This window comes from Balaenoptera physalus (genome assembly GCF_965194825.1).
Source record: "Balaenoptera physalus genome assembly, chromosome: 13".
Lineage (NCBI taxonomy): Eukaryota > Metazoa > Chordata > Mammalia > Artiodactyla > Balaenopteridae > Balaenoptera > Balaenoptera physalus.
Genome location: NC_138892.1, coordinates 59,219,619 through 59,245,728, shown reverse-complemented (window position 1 = coordinate 59,245,728; position 26,110 = coordinate 59,219,619). Strand labels below are relative to the sequence as shown.

The following is a 26,110-nucleotide window of genomic DNA, read 5'->3' as shown; positions in this document are numbered from 1 at the left end:
TCTGGGGCAGAGCCACACAGGAAGACAGGGCAAGGACACACAGCACACCAGAGGCACCGTCCTTCACTGTCTGAGAGCAGCTCTCATGCTGCAGGACCCATTGTCATTGCCACTGCCTACAGCTCAGTTCTCCAACTACCAGACAGGGAGTAATAAACCAAGTTTGATTTTACTCATCCCAAATTCAAACACAGTGAGAAAAACTCATCTTGAGATGGAAACTGTATATCACAAGGGGTTTACTAAACAGAAAAAGACGAGAATCTTTCTCTACTTCACAATGCTTTCTTGCTGAAATAGACATGAGTCAGGAAAAGTCACACTGGAGGCAAGCAACCATGTCCCTAAGTAGTTATATGGGGAAGGCACCAAAGTCTCCAGGGAATCCTGAGGCCATTTGTACAGCCGAATTATTTTTTCGAATCAGCTTAGGCTCAAATATGTTAAGTCTCGATTTCTATTAATGAGGCAAAAAATAGTAAATTTCAGAGGTCTTAACAGTTCTTTGTAGAAAGATAAAATGTTACCATGTACATAATTCACAAAGATAGAAAGGTTTCCTAATATAAATCAACTTTAACCCATGGCATCTGTCCAAATACTGCTTATTTTTCACTTTCTGCTATATGTCTATTTGCTGCCAACTGAGGTAGTTGTCAGTTTAGGACAGTTTAAAGCTGTGGGAAACACTGGCAGAAAAAAATCAACTGGCCACCTGGAGGGGAATCTCAGAACTGACATTTTGGAAGACTGTAATGGAGTCCAGAACCTTTCAACATTATCTGTTAATGGCTGGTCTGAAGGAGTCATTATAGCTTTTTAAAAAATCATCTGCCTTCCCCATGATCATGGTAAGCCAGTCAGTCCAATGCTGTGCTCCTGCCATCAGTGTCTATCTTCCTGAATAAAGTAATTATAGCTTTTTCCAAGGTACGAGGGTGAAGATCACAAAGACAGAACCAAGCGAATGACAGAGACTTGGGAATTTGCTCCCTCATAAATGGCACTGCTTGTTTATAAGGGTACTTTCCAATGGCAAAAGAAAGTGAAACCAATGCCACTGTGATAAAAGGCAGCATGAACCTCTGGTCAGAAATGGAATTGCAAATAAGTACAATAAGTTCATAGAAAAGTGCATCTGCTCCTGATGGCTGAACAAGCACCCAGAGGCATAAGGATTATCTGGAGGTCTATCTCCTGACAATGCAAATTGCGGCAGCCACATAGCTACAACGTGTACATTGTATCAAGAACCTTCATAGATAGTTTCAGGCTCACAAATTAGCCAGACTTCAGGTGGGGAGGGATACAGGTGGTACGGAAAGGCTGAAAAGAATAGGTAGAATGGGTAGACAAAGGAAGGGAAAGGAAAAGGAGATAGTTTCTTGATCCCACAGCAATTCAAAGATATGTGACCCACTGACAGGAAAAATGGAGAACCTTAAAAAGCATTTAAAAAAAAAAAAAAAAAAAAGCATTTAAGTTCCCTAAATAAGATCACTTCTCCTAACCAGCAGAAACAATCCTATTATAAACCAAAGGGAAGAGAATATAAGAAATGAAACAAACTGAAATGTACATACTTCAGAGGTGAGGGAATAGACCCTTCCTGAAAGGGCAAAGGGGGCAAAGAGGACTTAGAAGGGAAGAATGCAAACCTATTTTTAAAATAGAATTGAAAGTTAAATATAATAAAAACCCCAACAGACCTCATCTACAGAAAGGCCTGCAGGCAGGACTTAGAATATCATAGGTGTGAGAACTAATCCAAAGCTCAGCACAACACTCCTTGGGCTTTAATGGATAATCCATATTAATAAATACGTAGGGGCCTATGGGGCTTGTCACTCTGGAGCACTTGCTGGCTCTGGAACGAGTTTGTCACATTTTTTTAAAATGTATTCACTTAAAAAACAAGACAGACAAATAATAATCTATTTTCCTCTTAAAACAGTTAAAACAAGGATTATGCTAAAGTCACTGAAATAAAAGCACAAGTAAAAGAGGCTCAGATTTGTGGATTTGTCTCTGAAAGATGCAGCCTATAGTCTGAAAGCATTACTTCACATATAACAGTTATCACTTCTGAGTTTGAAATGCCACAACTGGATCAACTTTCAAAGAGGAGCTGGAATGCCATGCTAGCTGTGGCAATCCAGTTTCTTTGGAAATATAAAGGTGGGCCGAGAACTTAACCAATGGGACGTGTTGGGAAGCAGTCAATACTTGATCCACTCTGCTTCCTCAGGACCCCACAGAGACCACCAAGACCATTTCCAGAGGGAGGTCTACTCAGGCCTCTAATTTCAGCGGGAGAATTTCAGCACTATCTCACCCTATTTCCAAGATTTGAGAAGCAATTGCGCAACACATGCAACCTGGACCATTGAGGTACCAAGCCAATCCACATAAAAATAACTGACGACCACCTAAGTCAACAAGCTGTTCTGTTGTGTGATGGGGGGGTACCGAGAATCTGAGTCCTCCTCCTCAGAGGATGTTTCTTCATAGAGTTCATCCTGGGCAATAATGCTCTCTAACCCATACTCCTGCTCATGGACAGAAACTTCATTTGGTGTGAGGTGGAAAGATCCTTCCACAAAGTCAGCAAATCTGAAAAACAGAAGATAATACTCATTAGGAACCTGCCTTCTGTCCTGTTTTCTTTCAAAATAAGAACAAATTGAAACCCTTGATATGCTCTCAGCTCAAATTATATTGAGTCTAGCCAACACCCTTATCCTAACTCTGGCAGGTAAGTAGACTAAAGCAAGAAATAAGACGAAAAGGAAAGCTGGGATCATAGGCCAACATCTCCTGCAACCCCATCCTGCTTAATAAGCACTTTTAGTTATGGAAGTTTAGTTACCCTTTTTAGTTATGGAAGTGCTAAAGTTCCTTTAGTCATCCGTAATCCTGATAAGATTAAGGGGCATTACACATTTATTTGTGTTTATGGCCCTATACACTTTATGCCATCAGGATTCCAAATTGAAGCTTCACATGTTTCCAAATAAAAAGGATCCCCTCTCCTAAAAAAAAAAATATTAAAAAAAACACTCAAGAGAGCAGTGCAAAACTATCAGAAGGGAAACTTAATATGGTACTAAAGTCTTCTCATCTCAATGCTAAAATCAAAGCTAGAGTAAATAGTTCTTTGAGGAATCAGAAAACAGCCTACTGCTTAACATATTATATGAGTACCTTTCTCTTGACTACTCCTAGATGAACAAGGAAAACAAAGCCACAAATACAAAATGATAATAGAAGTATAATCTCTGTTAAAACTGAAGGTCATAATTACCCTGACAGACACTTGGCACTTCTGGCAAAGAGTTTATTTACCTTTTCGGAGACTGGATCCGAGAAACAGTCTTCCAAGCCGAGCAGTCTGGACTGTTGCAGTATTCTCTAAGCTTCTCTAAAGCCTTTCGGGTCTCTACCTCTCCTTGTATCCGATATTCTTCTTCTGTCAGAAGACGAGGGGGCACAGTCTTTTCTGTTGCATTACACATCTTTCTGTGCTCACCAAAATAACATCATGAATGATTAATCAGTAATCTACATCCACCCTTACATCTAACTCCCTTCAGTGGGTCAAGCATACAGCAGAGAGCCTGAACATTAAGAGTCACTGCTCCCACCTTTCTTCTACAGACATCTTTAGTTATAATGTACCCTTGACATGTTAGACTATGAGTGACAAGTCAGAGTAGTCAATATTATTCATTAATGTGAACAAATTTACTTATTTTCCAATAAGTGACAGACAGAATATTTATTTCCCAATAAATGGAAAAACCACAAGAAATGATGGTGTAAGACTGTGGTTCATTAACTTGGGTCCCCCCGAACTGAAGGCATTACTTTGACTATCTGTAACAGAAAGAACATTGATAACCTCAGAACCTATGACCATTCCATAGTCACCATACAAAGTGACAACATGCTTTGAATTACATCTTAAACTAAGAATAGGACTCCCAGAGCAATCTGAGAGCCAGTGTGAAATAATCTGAAACCAGGTGACCTGAGGCATGCGGTATAAAAGTGATATACTTTGCACCACCCAGTGGTAACAAGAACACATGACACTTTACTAGATGTTTTTATTTTATATATAAAATAACCAGAATTTATAAATTCTGTAAAAATGCCTACAGAGAATCTAAAAAGAAAGACTTGAAAGAAATAAAAGTGAAGCATAATGCCATAAATTTGCATTAACAAAGAGGCTCCCAGGTCAACACCTCTGTCTCCTTTTGCTGCAACTGCATCCCACATTGCATGTTTCAGTACAAAGTTACACTGCCTTTCAGTCACCTGTAGGTGATGTACAGCCAGTGAATAGGGTACTCCAGGCTCTTAGTACACAGTGCAATGATGATAATGGCAAGGGCAATGTGTGGTATCTGGATACCGGAATACATGAAACATAAGCCCATCAGCTGCAAGGTCCAAGTCAGCAGGTTGATACTTCGTTCATTCTCCAAGGGCCCATACTTGTAACAGACTGCAAAACTCATGAATCCAACTGCAAGGACATAGCCTATGAGAAGAGTTATCAGAAGATATTCTTTTTAACCTACAGTTGGTAAAAATAATCTGTGTGGGGAACAGCAGTAAACTCACTATGTAGCGCCTACTGAACCAGGGAAATAGGTAAGATCTTTACTCAATTATTCACACTTTTTTCATTATTCATATATATTTATCTCTTTAAGCTTCTATCCTTTCTACTATCCCGAATTTATTTAATTCTCAAATGGAGAATTAAACCTACATGTTGAACAACTCTAAAATAGTCTGTTTAAAAAACCTAGTATATGAAAATCCAGATTAATCTGCTCTCAAAGGATTAAGAGTTACTATCTTTATAACCAAAAGATTCTCGCTTTATAGATAAGGTTCATTGTAGAGTCCTTTACTTCTTAAGGTCCTCAAGTGTATTTAAAATATGATTATATTTATAAAGTCAATTTACAGCTTTTCAGAAAGATGCCTATTATGTAAAGAGAGATGTACTTATAAACACCAACAAATTAAAGTCTTCTCCCTAGCAGCATTTTAATTTAAGAGAAGGTGACAACTGTATAGAGGGATTAGAAATAAGTAAAGAATTATGATTCTTACAAGTTAACAAAATGGCATAGACTATTAAACTCTTGTAAGCAGTAAGCAAGCAACATCTTTTCATGATCAAATTAACTAAAACAGCCTATAAACATATAAAAAGTAAAGCAAAACCAACAACACTTACTTAAAAGATACTGCCAGTAACATCTCCAGATCTCCTGTAAATTTTTAAAAACTAGCTGAATGAGGTACAGAGAAAAGGACCAGCCTCCTACCAGGATGATGTAAATGGGACTTTTCTAAGAAAGAGTAAAAGTGAAAGCAAAAAGTTACAATGGGCTTTCCATACATAAAAGAAACAAAATAGAACTGTGATTTAAAAAAAAAAAATTCAACCTACTAAAAATGCACAAAACACAACTCTTAAAAAGATGTCCTTTATATTTTATTTTATTTTTTTTTTATTTTTATTATTATTATTTTTTAATATATTTATTTATTTATTTGGCTGCTCTGGGTCTTAGCTGCAGCATGTGGGATCTAGTTCCCTGACCAGGGATGGAACCCAGGCTCCCCGCATTGGGAGCATGGAATCTCAACCACTGGACCACCAGGGAAGTCCCTCCTTTATATTTTAAATGGTACAGTCTGCAAAGAAAACTGGGAAAATAAGATGCTAAATAACTTAAAAGCCTGGCTATATAATCTATGTAATTAACAAACAGGAAGAAGACTTTAATCCCCCCCACTGTATACAGGATTTCAAATAAAAAGGGAGAGATTGTATGTAATCAGGCTCCAAGTTTCATCATGGAAAGTACCTTTCTGAATCAAGGAAAGAGTAGGACATTTACTTATCAGCCATCAATGCAAATTTTCAGTGCTGTTAAGATTATCCAAAAAACAATCCTTCAACTATCCAAGCTCATCCTAACTGCATGTGAGGATTCTGCTCCTTACCTTGGGCATAAACTTGGACAGCATAAAAATGATGATTAGTAAAGAGGCCACAATTCCCACACTCATCCCAGTGGAATAGTAGAAGATTTGACTTCTGCAGAGAGAAAATTCATTTCATGACTACGTGTGTATTCTTCATATATGGCACTGTTCAAACTAGACAACTAACCCAGCCAAAAGACAGAAAAAAGGTACAAGGTGAGAGCAGGTATTTGCCCAACACTTGAGATGAGAAAACTGAAGAGACTAGTACAATGTAGCTGCTGCCAGACTATGAAGATTAGTATCAATAAGGGTCCCTCAAATATATCCCAGTAATAAACCTCTGCTTAGTCTCCCGCTCCCATCCCCAGTACCTCTCCCCATGCAATTTCTAATGAGAATCTTTCTTCTGGGAACTGCACAGCTTCTCTAGGGAGAAGGAAGAGCCCCAGTAGACACTGGAAACTAGAACTGAACTGATTACCCAGAAGGATAAACCAAACACAGGGCACAGAACAGAGAGCTCCTATTCCTCTTCTAGGTTCTTTCTACCAGATATCCCTCCCTCACTTTGAGTTTCTCTCAGGATCCCCAAAATAAGGAACAACTTCCACCAACCTTGCTCCAGCTGAACTTCAATTGGTAAGCTTTCATTCACCATTCCACAAATATTCTCCTTGTGTTCAAAGTTAATGTTAATTCTACCTTTGTTCAATGTTTGTTATCTATATGTTTTCTTTATATTTGTACATGTCTGTTTCACCTAGCTAGTAGGTTCCTAAAGGCAGGAAATGAGTAAGTGGTTGATATTTGTTTCTTTACTTCTGAACAGCATGAAACTCATCAACACACAGCCTTGTAAAAATGAGGGCTAAACATTTCTAACAGTGGAAAGGGTGGTGCTGTATTGGCTAAATCCCACACATGATGGGTAACCTAATGGGGGAATTTCATTATTACCAATCTTATTAATACAAGAAAAAAATAATAATTATAACACATATTATTTTTTTAAATTATTGAAGCAGGCAATGGCCTAGCCATCCATAAAGGTCCTAGAAAAGGGAATGGCAGCACTTCAAGTCTTTATGATAAAAGTCAAGCAGGGTTGGACTTCCCTGGTGGCGCAGTGGTTAAGAATCTGCCTGCCAATGCAGGAGACACGGGTTTGAGCCCTGGTCCGGGAAGATCTCACATGCCACAGAGCAACTAAGCCCGTGCGCCACAACTATTGAGCCTGCGCTCTAGAGCCCACGAGCCACAACTACTGAGCCCACGCGCCTAGAGCCCGTGCTCCGCAACAAGAGAAGCCACCACAGTGAGAAGCCCGTGCACCGCAACGAAGAGTAGCCCCCACTCGCCGCAACTAGAGAAAGCCCGTGCACAGCAACGAAGACCCAACGCAGCCAAAAATGAATTAAAAAAAAAAAGTCAAGCAGGGTAGGTCTGAGCCTCCTCATTCTGCCCTCTAGCCTTCGAACCTACCTGCTCAGCAAGTCACCACAAAAAAATAGAATAAGTCCAAGGAGAAAAATGAGGAAGAGTTTGGGGTCAAATCCTGAAATAAATAAAAGACTTCTGCTTAATAGGGGAACAAAACAATTTAAGGCATTATAGAATAAAAGACAATGTTGGCATCATTGGTCAGCTAATAAAATATATGCAAACAGCCCACCTAAACAGCATTTTAAATTCCACACAAAGCCTGGGCACCCTTCCAAAGAGAAAGTATAATTAGGTCTCTGTCTAACCTGTACTTCCCTCAAGAGTTTATTTTTATTTTGGCTACTAAGCTAAGGCTAAAAGAAGCTAAGCTTTGCTTTGGATGGAGCCATAGTGCCATCAGCACTTCATGCAGTCGCCCACAAGGGGTCTCCACCACTCTGGTTTTCAGGCCTTAAATCACACACGCTCGGATTCAGATTAGCCCAGAACTTGGGGTCAGGGCCCTCTGCTGTTCTCTAACTGTTGGTCTCTGCTTGACCACCACCACCACCTACCTCTCTTCACTACACAAGCACTGTGTTGGAAAAGCCTACACTCAAACACATCTCACCCAGGACCGGGGGCCCAAGCATAGACCCCTTACTGGCATGCCAGACACTCCCACAGCTTCCACATTCAAGAGCTCTGAGTCTAGGGGAAGTCCACAAACAGAACAGGAGTGAGAGGGATCAGTAAATGCAAAAGGAACACCAAAAAACAGGCTGATCCTGTTCAACCAAAGAACTGTGGAACCCTAGGACAGTTAGAAGGGCACAACGTATTTCGTAGCAAAACCCAGGAACATTTCTACTACTTACAACATTACTCTCCTAAGACAGTAGTTACCAAGGAGAGACAAAAAGTCACAGAGAATCCAACAGGATAATGATCCACCTCTTTGTAAAACTTTCTCAGACACATTCAGAGAAGGGAAAACTCCCAATTAGACTGAATAAGCCTGAAACTGCAGTGATCTTCATATTTATTTATGGTTCCACATATATTCTTTTGCTTGTGAGGTATTCAGTTCTACCCTTCTTCAGTTTTTATTGTTAACCATTCATGTCTTCAAATGTAGACCTGTACATTTCAAGACATCTGTCTTTGTCTATAAGTGCCCAGAAGACAGGAATACATCTATCTTACTCTGAAGAATACTAGGCATATCAGCTCAGAGCCATTGGAAGTATTAGGAATGCAAGTCTTCACAATTCCAGGTAAGGAAGTACTCAGAATGACTTATGGTAAAGTCTCAAATCTAGGCCTAAAGGGTTTTATGAGGGGTGGAGGCTCTCTGAACTGTTTGGAGCAGTGGTATATTCAGGTTATAATTAGAACCAAAATGGAGCTGTCTTGGGCTGACTTTTCTCACTAACTATACCCTCCAAAGCTCAGTCCCTTCTCATCATAGAATCCATCAGAAAAACAGAGGTAAGACTTACTCCGGGTCACAATGACACTGTACTTGGTGTCTTCCTCTAAAATCTCAACTTTGAGGCAGGTTTTTGTGCTGTACAGACCCACGTTAACATAGGTGTCATTCAATTTCTCTTTTAAAAAGGAGGAAAAAAAGTTCCAGATACTGAACTGCTCTAGCTCCTTCAGTTTCTCCTCATTCTCCACCTGGGTGACTCGGACCAGTTTGGAACTATTTACCCGAATCTGTAACACAAGTAAAATCAGGATGAGAAAGAAGAAAGTAGGAATTTAAAATTTTCACAAATACAATTTTTTAAAAAAAACCAAAACCTTTAGAGTAAATAACTAAATCAATAATGGCGCCAGCTTTCCACAGGCTTATGAGAAATATAGAGATACAGCAGCTAAAAGATAACTGGGCAAATAACACTGCACATGGTACAGAGAGGCAGCTGTTAGAATGTTTTATTGTTAACATGATCTGAATCTAGTATTAGGCCAGAACATGGGGGAAAAAAAGACTTCCAAGCTGAAAGAGTCACCAGTACAGCTATTTATGAGAGATCATACAAAGCAAGGGTCTAGAATATTAAGAAAACTGCCAGGCTTCCCTGGTGGCGCAGTGGTTGAGAGTCTGCCTGCCAGTGCAGGGGACACGGGTTCGAGCCCTGGTCTGGGAAGATCCCACATGCCGCGGAGCAACTGAGCCCATGAACCACAACTACTGAGCCTGCGTGTCTGGAGCCTGTGCTCTGCAACAAGAGAGGCCACGACAGTGAGAGGCCCGCACACCGCGATGAAGAGTGGCCCCCGCTTGCCGCAACTAGAGAAAGCCCTAGCGCAGAAACGAAGACCCAACATAGCAATCAATCTATCTTTAAAAAAAAAAAAACCAAAAAACTGTGACCTTTAGTAGTTAAGTTCCTTCTAGAAAAAAGAAAAAGAAAAAGAAAACTGCCAGGCATAAACAGCACCAAAAATGTTTCCCATAATGACAAGCTGAAAAGTTCAACCCTTTGTCACAAATCACTGATTATGGGTAAATGTTGGTTATAATGTGCTCCAGATCTTTATATCAGACAATGAAAAAGAATTTTTTTAAAAAACCCACGAGCCCACTCTTATGTTTTTGATGTGAACAAATCCCTTATCAGTAACTATGCTTATAGCAGCAGAAACATTTCCAAAGTACTCATTTTGTTCAATCATTACAGCCAGACACTCTGGCTCAACAGTGTTATGAAGTAAATGAGACCAAAGTCATTCTATCAAGGGGAAACTTCAGCTCAGGGCATTTATGCAACACCTTGTGTAGAATCAAAATAGAACAGGAGCAGCAAGGCAAGAGTTTACATCCTGATAGGCACACAACAGTTTCCAGCCCAAAGAAGGCATAAGACCTTTAAAAAGAAAGAGAGGTGTATGTGTGTGTGTGTGTCTATGAGTGTAAAAGGAGTGAGGGGAAGAGAATGAAGTAGTCTCTTGGGTAAAAGGAGGAAGGAAGTTTATCTCAGGCCACTTAAAGAAACAGAGAGAGGAACACAAAATTGGCATAAATGCTTTACTGATGAAAACACTGATGAGATTAAGAATAATCATAATCTTATCAAGGTTGTTAATTTTATACATATATATATATATATTTTTTTTAATTGCATGTGAGAAGGGAAGAAAGTGTCAATGTACTCACTGATCACAGACAGATATTCACAGAAACTGCCCCTGCCAGGAGCCTCCAAATCATTACCTGTATCTGTGTCCATATATCATGCCACTTTGGGATCAGCACATTTTTATAACAGGATTGTTGACTGGTATTCATATAATAAACTTTGGATTCCTGAAGCATGACCACATTTAAATCAATTCCGGCTTTATGCAAAGAAAGAAAATAACAATTAAGTATAATAACAGAACAAGCTAATGACTATAACTCATTTCATAAAAAGAATTAAACTGACCACTTTCTTAAAGCTGGGGTTAAAAATATCAGCGACTAAGACACAAAGAAGAAAACTGAGATGAGAGAAGAAATAAGGCAGTCTTATTTCTGTCAAATGTAATTATTTAAATATTACAAATAGCCACTAATCCAGGATAAGTAATAATAAAAGCCACTATTATGTGTTTATTAAGACAGACAGTATGTTGTCTGTCTCATTTAACCCTCCCAACAATGCTGTAAGGTAGGCACTCTCATAACACCCATTTTACAAATGAGGAAACTGATGTTTAGGAAAGAGTAAGTAATTTGCCCAAAGTCACACAGCTAGTAAATAGCTTAACTGAGATTCACACCCAGGTCCTGTTTCTCTTATAAAGGCATAGCTAAAGTAACCCCATCTGGTGACTTTCTCTATCCATATCCTGAGTAGGATGAACAGAATTAGCAACATTTTTTGTATTTAGAGTACTTTAAGCAAATACTAAAAGACTGCAAAGTTGCTTTTTTCCAGCTGTTTTGTTTCATTCAAGTTTTAAGAGCAGCCAATAAACATATGCAGTCCCTCTGATTTTACCAAAACAGATCTCCCCTCAGGAATTTATATTCAATCACAGCTAATTAAAGGTTTACAAGTGACCATTATCATATCTTCTCACCCAAGTTTGCACAAGCTACCTTCTTTACCACAAAACATTTCAATATCTTCTTCCTTGCTCTACACTGTACTTACCAACTCATTTAGTGCTACTCTAAGGGGAAATTTAGCTAACTCTTTGGTTCTTAGTATAAAGGTGGGTAGATTTAAATAAACAAAACACCCCAAAACACAAAAACCTCAAACAAACCTTAGAAAGCCAAAGTTACACACACAGAAAAGGCAAAGACAAACCTTAGAAAGCCAAAGTTACACACATAAAAAAGGCAATGGCATCCATCAGTTCAAAATGGTTTTAGAGTGAAGCTCAGACTAATTTTGAAGTTAAATTCGGTCTTAAACCTAAATGTTAAGAACGAAAACTACAAAACTCTTAGAAGAAGAAAACAGGTGTGTAAACCTTTGTGACCCTGGATTAGACAATGGTTTCAAAATTTTTAAACTTTTGTGTTTCAATGGCCACTATCAAGAAAGTGAAAAGATGACCCACAAAGTGGGAGGAAATATTTGCAAATCATATATCTGATAAGGGTCTAATATCCAGAATATATAAAGAACTACTACAATTCAACAATAAAAAGAGAAATAACCCAATTTTTAGAATGCATAAAGGATTTGAATAGACATTTCTCCAAAGAAGATATACAAACGGCCAATAAGCACAATGAAAAGAGGTTCAACATCATTAGCCATTATGGAAATGCAAGTCAAAACCACAATGAAATACCACTTCACATTCACTAGGATGGCTATAATCAAAAAAGAGGACAATAACCACGTGTTGGCAAGGATGTGCAGAAACTGGAACCCTCATACATTGCTGGTGGGAATGTAAAATGGTACAGTCTCTCTGGAAAACAGCTTGGCAGTTCCTCAAAAACTAAAACACAATTATTATATGACATAGCAATTCCACTCCTATGTATACACCCAAGAGAAGTGAAAACATGTTCACACCAAAACCTGTACACAAATGTTCACTGCAGCAATATCCATAATAACCAAAAAGTGGAAACACCCCAAATGTCCATCAGCTGATCAATGGATAAGCAAAATGTGGTATTATTCATACAATGGAATATTATTCAGCCATAAAAAGAAGTACTGATACATACTACAACATGAACCTTAAAAACATTATGCTGAATGAAAGCCAGTCAAGAAAAAGTCCACATATTAAATGATTCCATTTATATAAATATCCAGAATAAGCAAATCCGCAGAAAGTAGATTAGTGGTTGTCAGGGGCTAGGAGGAGAAGGGAATGGGAAGAGAACTTTAAGGGGTATGGGGCCTCATTTTGGAGTAATAAAAATATTCTGGGGATCCCTGGTGCCACAGTAGTTAAGAATCCGCCTGCCAATGCAGGGGACATGGGTTTGAGCCCTGGTCCTGGAAGATCCCACGTGCTGTGGAGCAACTAAACCCGTGCGCCACAACTACTGAAGCCCGTGTGCCACAACTACTGAAGCCTGCACGCCTAGAGCCCATGCTCCACAACAAGAGAAGCCTCCGCAATAAGCCCTCACACCGCAACGAAGAGTAGCCCCCACTCGCAGCAACTAGAGAAAGCCCATGCACAGCAACAGAAGACCCAACGCAGCCAATAAATAAATAAATAAAATCTACTAAAAAAAAATTCTGTAATTAGTCAGTGGTGATGGTTGCACAATACAGTGAATACAGCTGCCCCATTAACAACCATGGTTAGGGATGCCACCTCTCTGCTCAGTCAAAAATCAGCGTATAACTTTAGTCAGCCCTCTGGATCCACAGTTCCGCATCTGTGGATTCAACCAACCAAAGATCAGGTAGTACTATAGTATGTATTTACTGAAAATAAAAATCCACGTATAAGTGGACCCATGCAATTCAAATCTGTGTTGTTCAAGGATCAACTGTATACTGAAAACCAATGAAAGGGTGGATTTTATGGTATGTGAATTATATCTCAATATTTTAAAATTCAGTCAATATTGTAGGGGAGGAAAAAGTTTTCCTTGACCCTCTTGGGTCCCTGGCTGGGTCCAAAAATTAAACTGACAAAGACATATTAACAGGAGAAAAGCATACAAATTTATTTCATATCTTTTATGTGACATGAAAGTCTTTAAGGAAATAAAGACCCAAAGAAACAGACCCACGTACTTTTATGCTAGGTTTGACAAAACGTGGACGTTCGCAGAGGAACGATAGGTTGAGTATGAGGTAAGTGTAGTAAACTGGGGGAAACTGAGCAAGGCCTGTTTATTAGGATTCTTCTTCATGCCCCTTTGTCTTCGAAGATAAGGATGCTCCTTTCCTCCAGGTATAGGGAGGACACCTCTCACATGAGGATGTTATGGCCTATTTCAAGGAAGGAGGGCTAAGTGCGGGAGGTCAGAGTTACTTTTCAGCTTTGCTGTTTTCTCAAACTCCCTCAGCTTAAAATATTCAATATGCCAAGGTGCCATATTTTAGAGTAATATGTCCTGAACCGCATCTATCAATCTCTCACTAGGGTTTAATTCAATAGTAATTTGGATTTCCTCCAAGCCTATTTTTCATAAAATGAAACCTTTTCAAAATCCTACTGACATTTGTTTCACTAGCAAGCCCAAATATACTGAAAGAACACCCACTCACAAATATGGATCAAGAGTTTATTTTCTTCTGGAGACTGTAAGAGAGTAAGATTATGTGAAGCTTAAAACTAGTGTATTTACAAATAAATTTTTAAAAACCCAAGAGTCACACTTTATTAACTCCTTCTCTCCCAAAATACCAAGTAATATAACACATCTCTTTAAGCCCATTATTATTTTCAAGAGGGTAGTAAGATACAAATAATATGTCAATAGCACAGGAGATTTGAAAAACTTAATGCCATTAAGACATCAGTATTTTTAAACCAGTTTTAAAATTCTTCAATGTCATTTTCCTAAAGAAATAAAACTTTTATAAAAAGCAACATTTTGGGGGTAATTCCCTGGCCGTCCAGTGTTTAGGACTCCCGTGCTTCCACTGTAGGGAGCACAGGTTCTATCCCTGGTCAGGGAGCTAAGATCCCACGGACAAATAAATAAATAATTTAACAAGCAACACTTTCTTAAACCTAGTTCTTCCTTTTCCCAAGTTCCACACCATTCAAAGGAAAGCACTGTAAATAAACAAACAAACCTCTCTAATAGCAACCTCCTACAGAAATCAGCACCTTGGCCAGCCACATCTTTGGAAATTCATTGAGAGGGAAAATACACCAAATCAGCCTCAGGGGATAATCTGTGGAAACAATCACCACTCCAACTATAGTTTAAATTATTAGAAAAACATAGAACTAAACCAATTACCTTAAACATATACAAGCTGTCAAAATGCTCATGTTACAATCTTGTGCTTCCCATAGCAAAAGGACATACACAACACTTTCCTTCCCCTCCCCAAAGTGAGTTAGCCAGCATGTTAAAAAGCAGAATGAATTAAACATTTAAAAAATGCCTTCAGAGCACAAAGATCTAGTTCTTCTTAGAAAATGCCTCCTTGGAATTCAGTGAATCACAACTTGCTTATTGTATTTACCCATAAACCAGCTTCTTAAAAGTTACTAACTTTGTATTTACTTATATTCATCAATCAACAACACTGATCATTTAACATCTACTGGTAGAAGGTAATGAAAATGATTCACGGTATGTGAGGACCAGAAAAGACCCTAAAAATTTATGAAAAACCACCCCTTCTAATTCTTAAATAGCCTCTATTCATTTCTGTCAAGAGGTAATCCAGTTCATACTTAAAAGCATCGTAAAATGCTCCTTAAAAACTAGCATCTTAAATTAGTGGGCTTAGCAAAGGATTATGTGATGCTGGTACAACTGCCTGGTTATTTGGAAAATAAAATCTATCTAGATACCTCACACCAAATACTAACATTAACCATTGATTAAAAAGTAAAATGAAAAATAATTAAATTGTACCACAAAATATACATATATAAAAATTTAATTTTGGAGGACTCTTTAAGTACAAAAGCAATGGAAATAAATCTAAAGAATAAAATCAAGTGATCACATAAAAAATATAAATCTTCTATTTAAAAAGATAAAGGGGGCAAACAAATTAAAGTTCTGTAATAAATAATAAACAAATAGATTATAAAAATATACATCCTTAATATATTAAAAAGTTCATCAACTGATTTTAAAAGTACACAAAAATTCCAATAAACAGTAATCACAATAAATAGGCCAAGAGCAAAGGACACACTCTCCAAAAAATGTAAACTCTAAACAGAAAATTAAATAACTAATGAACATTTGAAAGATGCTTCCTCACAAATAAAGCAAGAAATGCAAAGTAAATTAAGATGCCACTTTCAATCTATCAAATTAGCAAATGTGTTTCCGTCTGGAATATCCAATGCTGGCAAGGGTATGGGTCACAAGCAAATACAGCTTATAATCGTATAAACCAGCACACCTTTTCAGAAAAATATTTTAGCAAGATGTTTCAAGGGTCTTAAATATATTTTAGCTTTTGATTGAATAAATCCATTTCTGAGAATCTATCCTAAAAAAAAAAAAAAAAATCTGTCCACAAGATGAAAGTAAAAATAACATTTATGAAGAATTTTAAATGACATAGGAAAATGTTTATGCTACAAACCCAAATGAGAAAACTATCTCTGGCAGCAACTGGTGGCCTCCAGGGAAGAGAACTGAAGTGCTGACAGGTTTATGAATATATTATCAATTCAAAAAAATTTTTAATTACAAACACGTGGAAACAGACCAGAAGAAAGTGTGCTTTAACGGACTGCCTCTGAATGGAATAAACAGTGAGTGATTTTGCTACTTCCTTATACTTAATTGTACTTGCCAAATAGTCTAAAAGAACTCCCTGCCTTTTGAAGTACTCCATTCTCTCTTTAGGTAGCTCTCACTTTTAGAAAGTTCCACTCCATTACATGATTGTCTCTTTGTAGCTGCCACCTACATGATCTATTAGGCCATAAAGAACACGTATCCCAAGTTTACCCTTCTCCAAGCCAAAAAGTCCCCATTCCTCTCCTTATTAAAGAAACTTTGAGCCTGCTGATTGAGCACGGACTACGTAGGAGCATTTTGATATAAATATTCTCTTTCATTTCCACAATACACAGCCTCTAAGGTTAAACATCTGGTCAAAGTTCATTCAAATCATTATGTAGCCCTTCAAATGTTACTCTGGGCCCTGACCCTGGAAAAGTACCTTCTTGGTTACCTACTCCCCTCTCCCTATAAAAACCGTTTCAGAAGGACGCTGCAGTTTGAAACTAGTTCTATGGATCCTGAGATAACCTTAAAGCTGCAGCTAAGGATAATCATAAGTGACAGCAATAGATAGGCAGCAAACGACGGAAGAGGTGAGAGAGCATATGTGTTTACAAGATACGATTCTCCTTAATCCCATGAGTCTCTACTCCCTCCAGTGGAAGCTTGGAAACATCACTTATCTTTCTGTTGTGCATTTAACAAGGGTAGAAGGAGGTTTTTTAAAAACACACTCTAGGTTTTCTGAATTAGAGCGGAAAAGGAAAACAATTTCATCCCAGTCCAGAGCCAATTATGCAGTAGCAGGCATCAAGAAAGTTTGCTTGAGGAATGAATAAATTTCCAAAAGAAAACTACTCGATGCTGACTAGCGTTTTTGGAAACGGGAATTTAACGGCTCCAGGTAGGTTCTATAGGGCCGGTTGGAGCCAGGATCTTACAAGGGCATAAGATACTGAAAGAGATCACTGCATTTCAGTGAACTATAATTATCTGTTCAGCCACCCATGCCGAGTCCTTGACAGCATACGCTCAGGTGTCGCTAATTTTCTGAATGAACGGGACGCTCCCCTCCCAGTGGCAGCTCTGCCTGTCCATTCGGTCCTCGGGTCACCTTCCTTTTAACAACAACAATAAAACAAAACAATAAAAAAAAAATCGAGGAGGCCCATGCAGCAGGACGCAGCCCCCAGGACCGCTTCTCACCCAGTGCAGGCCTCCCCGTCTCCGCCAAAAGGGCTTCAAGCTCCTCCCCACTCTGGGTAGCTCCCGCAGGCCGCCCCAGGGCCCTGGTCCCTCAGTGCCGGCGCCCATTCGCCAAGGATGAAGCTTCTTCCTCCGCACCACGCCCGCGCCCCTCAGAATAACGGCCCACGCCCTGGGGACACTCCCCACTTTTCTAAATATAACCCCTCGGCACCCGCCCCCTCGGCTGCTGCCGTCGGGCGGTACCTGAGCCGCAGACCAAGCAGCCGGAGAGGACCAGGAGCAGTCGCACTGCACCACCGCCCCCGGCCCCCCAGCTCCAGGGCCCGGCACCAACTGCAGGTAAGACCGCCACTTTCATTCCTCCCGCCATGGCCTCCTCACGCCGCCTCCTCCTCACGTGCCTCTCCCCGGCAACTAACCCGGAACTGGCAGGGCCAGCAGCCTATCCGCTACAAGACCCGCCCCCTAGCAACCAATCGGCCGGGCGGGGCTTCGAGCATTCAGTCCTTTATGGACCCTATAGTCCCGCCTCTTAGCAACTGATGCGCGAGGGCGGAAAGAAGCAGCTTTCAGCCTATTAGAAAACTGGTTCTCATATTAGCAATGGCGACAGGAAGATCCCACCCCTTAACAACATGCTTCCGTCTCCAGTTTATTTACAACTGGCGCGATTGATGGTAAGCTTAACCAATAGAAAATCAAAATGGGCGAGCCCTTCTTGACCAAACTTGATATTTCCATCGAAATTGGCTCAGGTTCCCTCTGTTTCCTTTCTTTCCTTTTCACCACGATCTTGTCATTGTGGGAAACTTAAGACATTGTGTCCTCCAAAGTCCTAAATGATTTAGAAGGGAAGTAACAAAAAATTGTGTTGACAGTTTTATAAGGAATAAACATTAACGTTTAAAAACGTGGTTACATGGGGCTTCCCTGGTGGCGCAGTGGTTGAGAATCCGCCTGCCAGTGCAGGGAACACGGGTTCGATTCCTGGTCCGGGAAGATCCCACATGCCGCGCAGCAACTAAGCTCCTGCTGCCACAACTACTGAGCTCTGTGCTCTAGAGCCCGTGAACCACAACTGCAACTACTGAAGCCCACGCGCCTAGAGCCCGTGCTCTGCAGCAAGAGAAGCCACCGCAATGAAAAGCCCGCGCACTGCAATGAAGAGTAGCCCCCGCTTGCCGCAATTAGAGAAAGCCCGCGCGCAGCAACACAGACCCAACACAGCCAAAATAAATAAATAAAATAAACAAATTTTAAAATGTGGTCATAGGGTAGTTTTTGTTGGAAGCAAAATGCATGTGAAGAGAAACTTTTTTATTCCTCACAACATCCTGTGAGATAAATAGCTTCATTTATGAAGAAGCCAAGGCTAAGACAGGCAAAGGAACCTGCCTAAGATTGCATAGTTCATTGGGCTGGGCTGTGGTTCCAACCCAAGTCTTACCCCAAAGCCTGGGTTCTTTCTACGCATCAGGCACTCCCATTAAATGACTTACACAGTGAGGGCCTAGCAGAATGCCTAGCACATAACAGGTGTTCAGTAAATGTTAGTCGAAATTGAAGCATCTTATTTTTTAGAGGATCTGATAGTGGTGGGTAGGAATACTGGAGACAATGGAGGCTAGTGAGTTAAGGGGGAAGTCATGGAAGGAGGTAACTGCTGGGTAAGGTTCAAGCTTTCAAAGCAAGGGATTTTTTTAAGAGTCAAAATGGGGCTGAGCCATGGGCAAGAGAAGAAATTTCATCCTCAGAAAGAAAAGTCAAGGCCACCCCTGGCTGCAGTGGTCATCCTATGTCTCTCATATACATACACCACACACTCCCCTAGCTGACCTAAAGAGGTCAGTATCAACAATAATTAAGCTCGTTGCTACTATGTACCCTTGATATTGTATGAAGAAAATCGTATTTCTGTGGTTTTCCTCCCCCAAACCCCTAAAACTAATCTAAGTATGAGATAAACATTTAAAAAATTCAAATAAAGAGGCAACCTAGGGAATTCCCTGGCGGTCCAGTGCTTAGGACTCGGCGCTTCCACTGCCGAGGACACGGCTTCAATCCCTGGTTGGGGAACTAAGATCCCGCAAGCTGTGGGCTGCACGGCCAAAAAAAAGAGAGAGGCAACCTACAAAGTACCTGACCAGTACGCCTCATGGTCATCATAAACAAGGAGACTCTGAGAAACTAACAGCCAAGAGGAGCCTAAGGAGACATGGAAACCAAATTTAATATGGTATCATGTATGGGATCCTGGAACAGAAAAAAATTAGGTAAAAACTAAGGAAATCTGAGTAAACTATAGACTTTTAGTTAATAATAATGTATCAGGGACTTCCCTAGTGGCACAGTGGTTAAGAATCTGCCTGCCAATGCAGGGGACACGGGTTCGAGCCCTGCTCCGGGAAGATCCCACATGCCGCGGAGCAACTAAGCCCGTGCGCCAAGACTACTGAGCCTGCGCTCTAGAGCCCGTGAGCCACAACTACTGAGCCTACGTGCCACAACTACTGAAGCCTGCACCCCTAGAGCCCGTGCTCCACAAGAGAAGCCACCGCAATGAGAAGCCCGCGCACCGCAACGAAGAATAGCCCCCACTTGCCGCAACTAGAGAAAGCCTGCACGCAGCAACAAAGACCCGACGCAGCCAAAAGTAAATAAATAAAACAAATAATTTAAAAATAATAATAATAATGTATCAACACTGGTTCATTAGGGTGGCAAATGCACCATACTAATGTATGATAATAATAGTGGAAACTGGATGTGGGGTACATGGGAACTCTCTGTACTATCTTCTCAATTTTTCTGCAAGTCTAAAACTGTTTTAAAAAATAATTTATACACCCACACACCCACCCACAGCCACAGCCACACCCACACACATACACACACTTCATTTTCCACCAGGTCCCAAATTCTCAGCATTCAGAGCTTGCTCTTCGGTTTTGAACAAAGTCCAGAGAACAGGGGAACTAATTCCAGAGGATCACTGACCACTGTTGTTTTGTTTTGGTTTGGTTTGGTTTTGGTTTTGGCTGTGCTGCGTGGCTTGCAGGATCTTAGTTCCCCCACCGGGACTGAACCCGGGATCCGGCAGTGAAAGCACTGAGTCCTAACCACTGGACTGCCACTGACTGTTAAAATGTGTAAACAAAGTGTACAGTAATGAGACTGGTTGTCCCTAAACACATCACACCTTATCATCCAAATGATTTCTGTCACTTCCAGGTAGACACTCAAGAAGCTTTTAGCCTTGTTTTAATAATAAGGACACTGCTCAAAACACTTTGAGAATCATCTTCAGACTCCATAGCACACAACACAATGAATATTCATTACCTGCAGGTGGATCTGATTTATGCAAATAGCCAAAAGAACTCAGGCCAAGACTGATGAGTAAATGGGGTGGAAAATCTGGATAGTAAATGTGTTTCAGAATTTTGGATTTTAGAAATGTAATATGATACATATACAATATATAAGGCAGCAATCCTAAAGGGGTCTGGGACAGCACCTCATAAGCAAATTAATATTTCTGCAATAAGAAATATGAATATCCACATTGGTATAAATGAAAGTGGGATAAATGAAACTATAAATAACCTCATGTAAGTTTAGGTGGTCTGCCACAAAATAAGTTCAGGTCAGATTGGGTTTTGTGGTCAAATGAGATATGAAAAATTTTGGTTTTCATAACTTTCTCAATTTAGGAAAAAGACTGCAGATGGTAAATATTTGACGAAGATGCTCCATTCCATTCACTCAATCACCCAAGCTAGAAGCCCAAGAGTCACCCTAAACTCTTCTCTTCCCCCAACCCTTTAGCCAATCAAGTCCTTTTGATTTTACCTGCTGACTATCCTTTGAATCTGTCCTTTCCTCTCCATCCCACGCCAGTGATTTAGTCTAGCACCTTGCCATTGCTCTCTAGGACCACTTTAGTTTCCTTCAAGCTGGCCTCCTTGCTGTTTTTGCAGCCATAAAACCCTTCCTCTACACTACTCCTAAATGCATATCTGACCATGTCACTCCCATGTTACCAAGTCTTTATTTTTCCATGCTATCTCCTGTGATTAAGTCCATTGCCCTTATATGACCTAAAACATAGATATAAAGAAACAAATTTTTACAACAGTGCTACTTAAAGTTTGTGACCAATCTGCAATGAAACAATTTCAGAAATTAAGTGTAGGCATTTAGAAACTTTGATAGCAATTTGACAGAGAAATTTTATATTTATTGAATTTAATAAAAATGGGATTTTATTTCATTTTTTTCTAATAATTCACTTTTAGTGTATTTTATAGAGTAGTGGACTCTACCGTGATTGGAAATTGTTGGGGGTTTTTTAAATAAATTTTTATTTATTTTTTTTTAATTTTTGGCTGCCTTGGGTCTTTGTCGCTGCGCGCGGGCTTTTCTCTAGTTGCGGCGAGCGAGGGCTACTCTTCATTGCGGTTCCCGGGCTTCTCATTGGGTGGTTTCTCTTGTTGAGAGCACGGGCTCTAGGCGCGTGGGCTTCAGTAGTTGCAGCACACGGGCCCTAGAGCGCAGGCTCAGTAGTTGTGGCGCACGAGCTTAGTTGCTCCGCGGCATGTGGGATCTTCCCGGACCAGAGATCGAACCCCTGTCCCCTGCACTGGCAAGCGGATTCTTAACCACTGCGCCACCAGGGAAGTCCCTGGAAATTGTTTTAAAAATTGGTCCTTTACTATAGTTTGAGAAGCACTGGTCTCTAATATTCTTAATTAAATGGCCTTATACACCTCCCTGGGCTCCTTTTTAACCACCAGCACCCCCCATCCAGCAATAATGAACAATTTCTAGGTTCTCAAACATATCATTGTTTCATACTTCCACGTAAATTTAAATTCTGCTCTCTCTGATTTGACTGTCCCTTCTTCCTGGAAATCTATTTACACTTCAAAATCCTGGGCTGCATCATCACCTCCTTGGGATGCCTGTTTAAACCAGTCCGTCACAACTCCAAGCAGAAGACATCACTTGCCCCCTATACTTCTATCATTGTTTGTACCCCTATTATGGAACTACAAAATAATCGTGTCTACCTCCCCTACTAGTCTATGAGTTCCTTAAAGGCAGAAGTCAGGATTATTTGTCTTTGAGAGGTGAAGAATCTCTGGCAAGATGATGAAACTGAAGGACAGTACTCCTTCAAAGACTACAACTCTAACATGTTAACAGAAGAGAAAAAAAAAAAAAAGAGGATCATTACTTTATATTCATATTTTTCTGTTACCAGCAAGGATTTCAGTTTTACCTTTAGCACCTGGGTATGAATTAATTTACCAGACTAGTGGACATTTTAGAAGGCCAAGGAACCAGACTTGTGAGACTCACTGGAAACTTTAAGAAGCAAGGAGACATGGAAAACAATCATCTCCACTTGAACAGTTCTGCCCAGGTTCAGCCCCCTCTGGAGTAAAATCTGTGTCAGTTGCCCTTTTCAAAGCTGCTCAGGCCTGGAAATAGCATCATCAACTCACTCATTTCAGAGGGCCCACCAGAGATCAGGAGAGGTCCCAGGCTAAAGGTGAAACAAGCAACTATAATTGAAATGTGTACAAAGAGCCATGGGGCCACTGAGGGATGGGAGGAATTAATTCTGCCTAGAGGAGGTACAAGAAGGAGAGGGACCAGGAAGGTGACATTTGAGCCAGATCTTGCTGTATGAGCTGGATTTGGCCTGGTGAAAACTTGGGGTGGGGGGGTCAGTGTGCAGTGCAATCTGCTGGATGAAAATCTACTCATGCCTAGGAATGACAATCCCTCTGGTTGGCAATTTCCTCACTCCTCACCCACTTTCTTCACAATCTTTTCCTCTGTTCTTGGAAAATTGGGACTGAGGATCGTTTCCCTTCCTGGAAGCGATCAGTGTAGCATTAAACTAATCCTTGATTAAATGGGGCCCGTTGCTCAGCTCTGTGTGCCTCTGAGAACACCGATGTGGAAGGAGAGGGCAGGGAAAAAGGTGAGTCAGGTAGGGAAGTAGGCTTGAGCCACACTGGGGAAAACGGGGCTCAAGGAGAAAAAGAGAAGAAATTAAGATTTTTAATTTGCCGCACCCCTTTTTTGTCAGCCTCCCCCCACCTGTCTCTTATCGTTATTGTTTTTCCGTAGTTTCTCATAGTCTTGGTCTCTTTGTTTCTCTCCATTTGCTAAAGGCTGGAAATTCCTTGTTGTCAACGGAAGGGAGTAGGAGGGGAGTTGGAGGTGGTAGGAGTGGGAGGGAAGCGAAGAACAGACATCTCAGCAGCTCCGGCTGCGGGGGCGTCTCGGCCTCTGGTGGGCCTTGACAAGTCAATGATTTTTTAAATGTACATATTTTTAAATCCACACAGAGGGGCTCACAAACCTAGAGAGAGACAGAGACACACACAACTAGATGTAAAGAAACGTACAAATACATAATCTCAGGATACAGAGGCACAAACTGGCAATAGCGTCTTAAATCTGCTTATTAACATTTCACAATTTACAAAGTTTTCATATACACCCTCTCATTTGAACCTCACGACAACCCTGAGAAACAAAGATACAAACACTCGGGAGTTTCACTCTCAGATACACGTTCGCACCCAAACAGATTCCTTCTGACCCCTAGGGGAGTGGGCTGGCCCAGTGCGTGGGATTTTTCTCTCCTCGACCCTCTCTGGCCTAGTAGCGGCCCCAGGACCGTGGAGCTGAGGCCCCAGAATTGACTGTTCCACCGTTTTCTTTCCTGGGCCGGGACCCAAGCGCCAGGAGCCCAGTTGGTTACCGCCCCCTTGCTTCACGCCCTATTCCGCCCTCTTCCCCGGGCGGGCCAGCGTCTCCCTCCGGATCCGAGGGCTCAGCACCACCCCAAGGGGGCCCGGGTGGGAGGGAGGGGGGCGCCTCGAGCAGAGGCTGCGTGGGCGGAGGATGTGCGTCACGGGGAGCGTGGGCAGAGGGAGGGGGGGAGGCACGTGGAAACCCGGGGCCAGCCGCTGGCAGCCAAGGCTCTGAAATAACCGGAGAAGAGCGGGGGGAGGGGCGCCCACACACTTAAGAGGGGTCGGGGAGTGCCCCCGGGGAGTGCCCCCGGAGGGACCCCGTGTAGCCGCACCCTCCAGTTGCGGGACGAAGGACTCAGCTCATTTCTATCACTCCCCACCCCCGTGTTTGGGGCTTAATGGCATGGAGAAGAGAATCTTGGCTACCGAAATTCCCCCCAGTGATGCACCCCTCCTCTCCTGCCCCTACCGGAGGCCTAACGGTCCCCTCGCCAGGCCGGAATGTAGAACCAGCCCTGGCCCACGCCACCCACTCAGAAGTGCGGAATGGCGGGCGGGGCTGAGGTTTCGGACTAGGGGGAACCTTGCTTCTGGCCAGTCCGCTCGCTTCCCGCCGCCTCTCCCCCAACCCCTTTCATTTCTTCGGGGCCTAGAGCCACAGGGCCGGGCGCTCAGAGCCCCCGCCCGTCCGCCCTCCCAGGCGTGGGCGGGAGTGTAATGGGAACCAGATGGGGCTGGGAGAAACAAAGCGGGGAGGGGGGTGGGTTGCGGGGAGGAGCTAGGCTTCTTGAAGGAGCTCCTCCCTCCTACTCCTCTGTAAGGAGCCACGTTGGATGCAGCCGGCCCTTGCCCATCTTCCACTAGACTCTTGCGGGCGAAGTGCCCTAATAGACGTCCCTAGAAAGGGTATCTTCCCTCTCCCAGGCTTGCCACACAGTTCACCAGGAGCAGGTCCCCATCCTCAGCAAATAGGGTGCGACTAGTAGAGAAAGGCGGGGTACCCCTCCCACCCCTGCCTGACCTAAGCGCTAACAAAACCCGACGCGACTAATCGCTGCGCGTCTAAGTGGTAGCTTCTAGCAAGCCCCGCCCATTCCTGTTCGCCAAACTTCGACGGGAACTCAGGGCACGGATGGAAGGACGCCTGGGTTTCCGAGAACGGCCTCTTCAAATAACTCCTTTTGGGGCTGGGGAACAGCGCGAGGATATGTAAAATATTCCTGCAGAGCCCCACGCTCACAGACCTGCCTGAAGTGCACACCCTATGGGAGTCAGATGCACGCGCGAAAGGAGCCGTGCACCCCGAGTCTCCAACAACTTTTCCGGGCTCGCTCCTAACACTCCCAAGTACAACACCGCGAGGCCCGAGTGTCGGCAGGCAGGCGTCCGCGTAGTTTAGGCGCCTGTGCCCGTCCGTGCGCTTCTGTGTCTTTGTGTACCTGTGCGTGGTTGTGAAATTCCGCTCTCCGCTCGGAGGGGAAGGGGGGTGGGAGTAAGAATGTCGCCGGCTGGGCTCTCACGTGGGTACGTGGGCGCGGAGAAGGCCGGCTGTGCATCCGGCGTGGGCGGCACGGAGCGACCTCGCCCCGCCCGCCGGATCCCCAAGTCCGCCTTCCACAGCCCAGCGTCGGTCACCTCAGTCCCCAACTCGGCGCCCAGGCTCTGAGTCCCCGCCCCCGCCTCCTGCTCCACACCCCCTCCCCCCGGTCTCCGCCTCTCTCCGTCTCTCCGCCGCGGCGTCTCTGAGGCCGGCGGAGAGGCCCGGGCGCCCGCCCCCCGCCCCCGGCCTCCGCCCCCGGCTCGGCCCACG

At 42.3% G+C, this 26,110-nt stretch overlaps 1 protein-coding gene and 1 long non-coding RNA gene across 4 annotated transcripts; both read right to left on the bottom strand.

The window, feature by feature from the left end:
* Positions 1 to 1,460: 1,460 nt before the first annotated feature.
* NEMP1 (nuclear envelope integral membrane protein 1) lies at positions 1,461 to 18,565 on the bottom strand. Of its 3 annotated transcripts, XM_082421706.1 has the most exons (10): positions 17,765 to 17,887; positions 14,682 to 14,783; positions 10,670 to 10,794; positions 8,946 to 9,165; positions 7,504 to 7,576; positions 6,037 to 6,130; positions 5,261 to 5,375; positions 4,324 to 4,549; positions 3,346 to 3,519; positions 1,461 to 2,613 (listed from the first exon to the last, which is right to left on the bottom strand). In XM_082421706.1, exons 3-10 carry the CDS (start codon positions 10,769 to 10,771, stop codon positions 2,430 to 2,432), a joined length of 1,188 nt encoding a protein of 395 aa, XP_082277832.1. In that variant the 5' UTR covers positions 10,772 to 10,794; positions 14,682 to 14,783; positions 17,765 to 17,887; the 3' UTR covers positions 1,461 to 2,429. The 3 variants fall into 3 exon arrangements, with proteins under 3 accessions (XP_082277832.1, XP_082277831.1, XP_082277833.1); XM_082421705.1 differs by lacking the exon at positions 14,682 to 14,783 and having other exon boundaries at positions 17,765 to 18,565; XM_082421707.1 differs by lacking the exons at positions 14,682 to 14,783; positions 17,765 to 17,887 and adding an exon at positions 17,519 to 17,731.
* Positions 18,566 to 22,588: 4,023 nt separating this feature from the next.
* Positions 22,589 to 25,865, bottom strand: LOC309641604. Its single transcript, XR_014252703.1, has 2 exons — positions 25,740 to 25,865; positions 22,589 to 23,900 (listed from the first exon to the last, which is right to left on the bottom strand). It is a non-coding gene; the product is annotated as an uncharacterized lncRNA (long non-coding RNA).
* Positions 25,866 to 26,110: the final 245 nt, after the last annotated feature.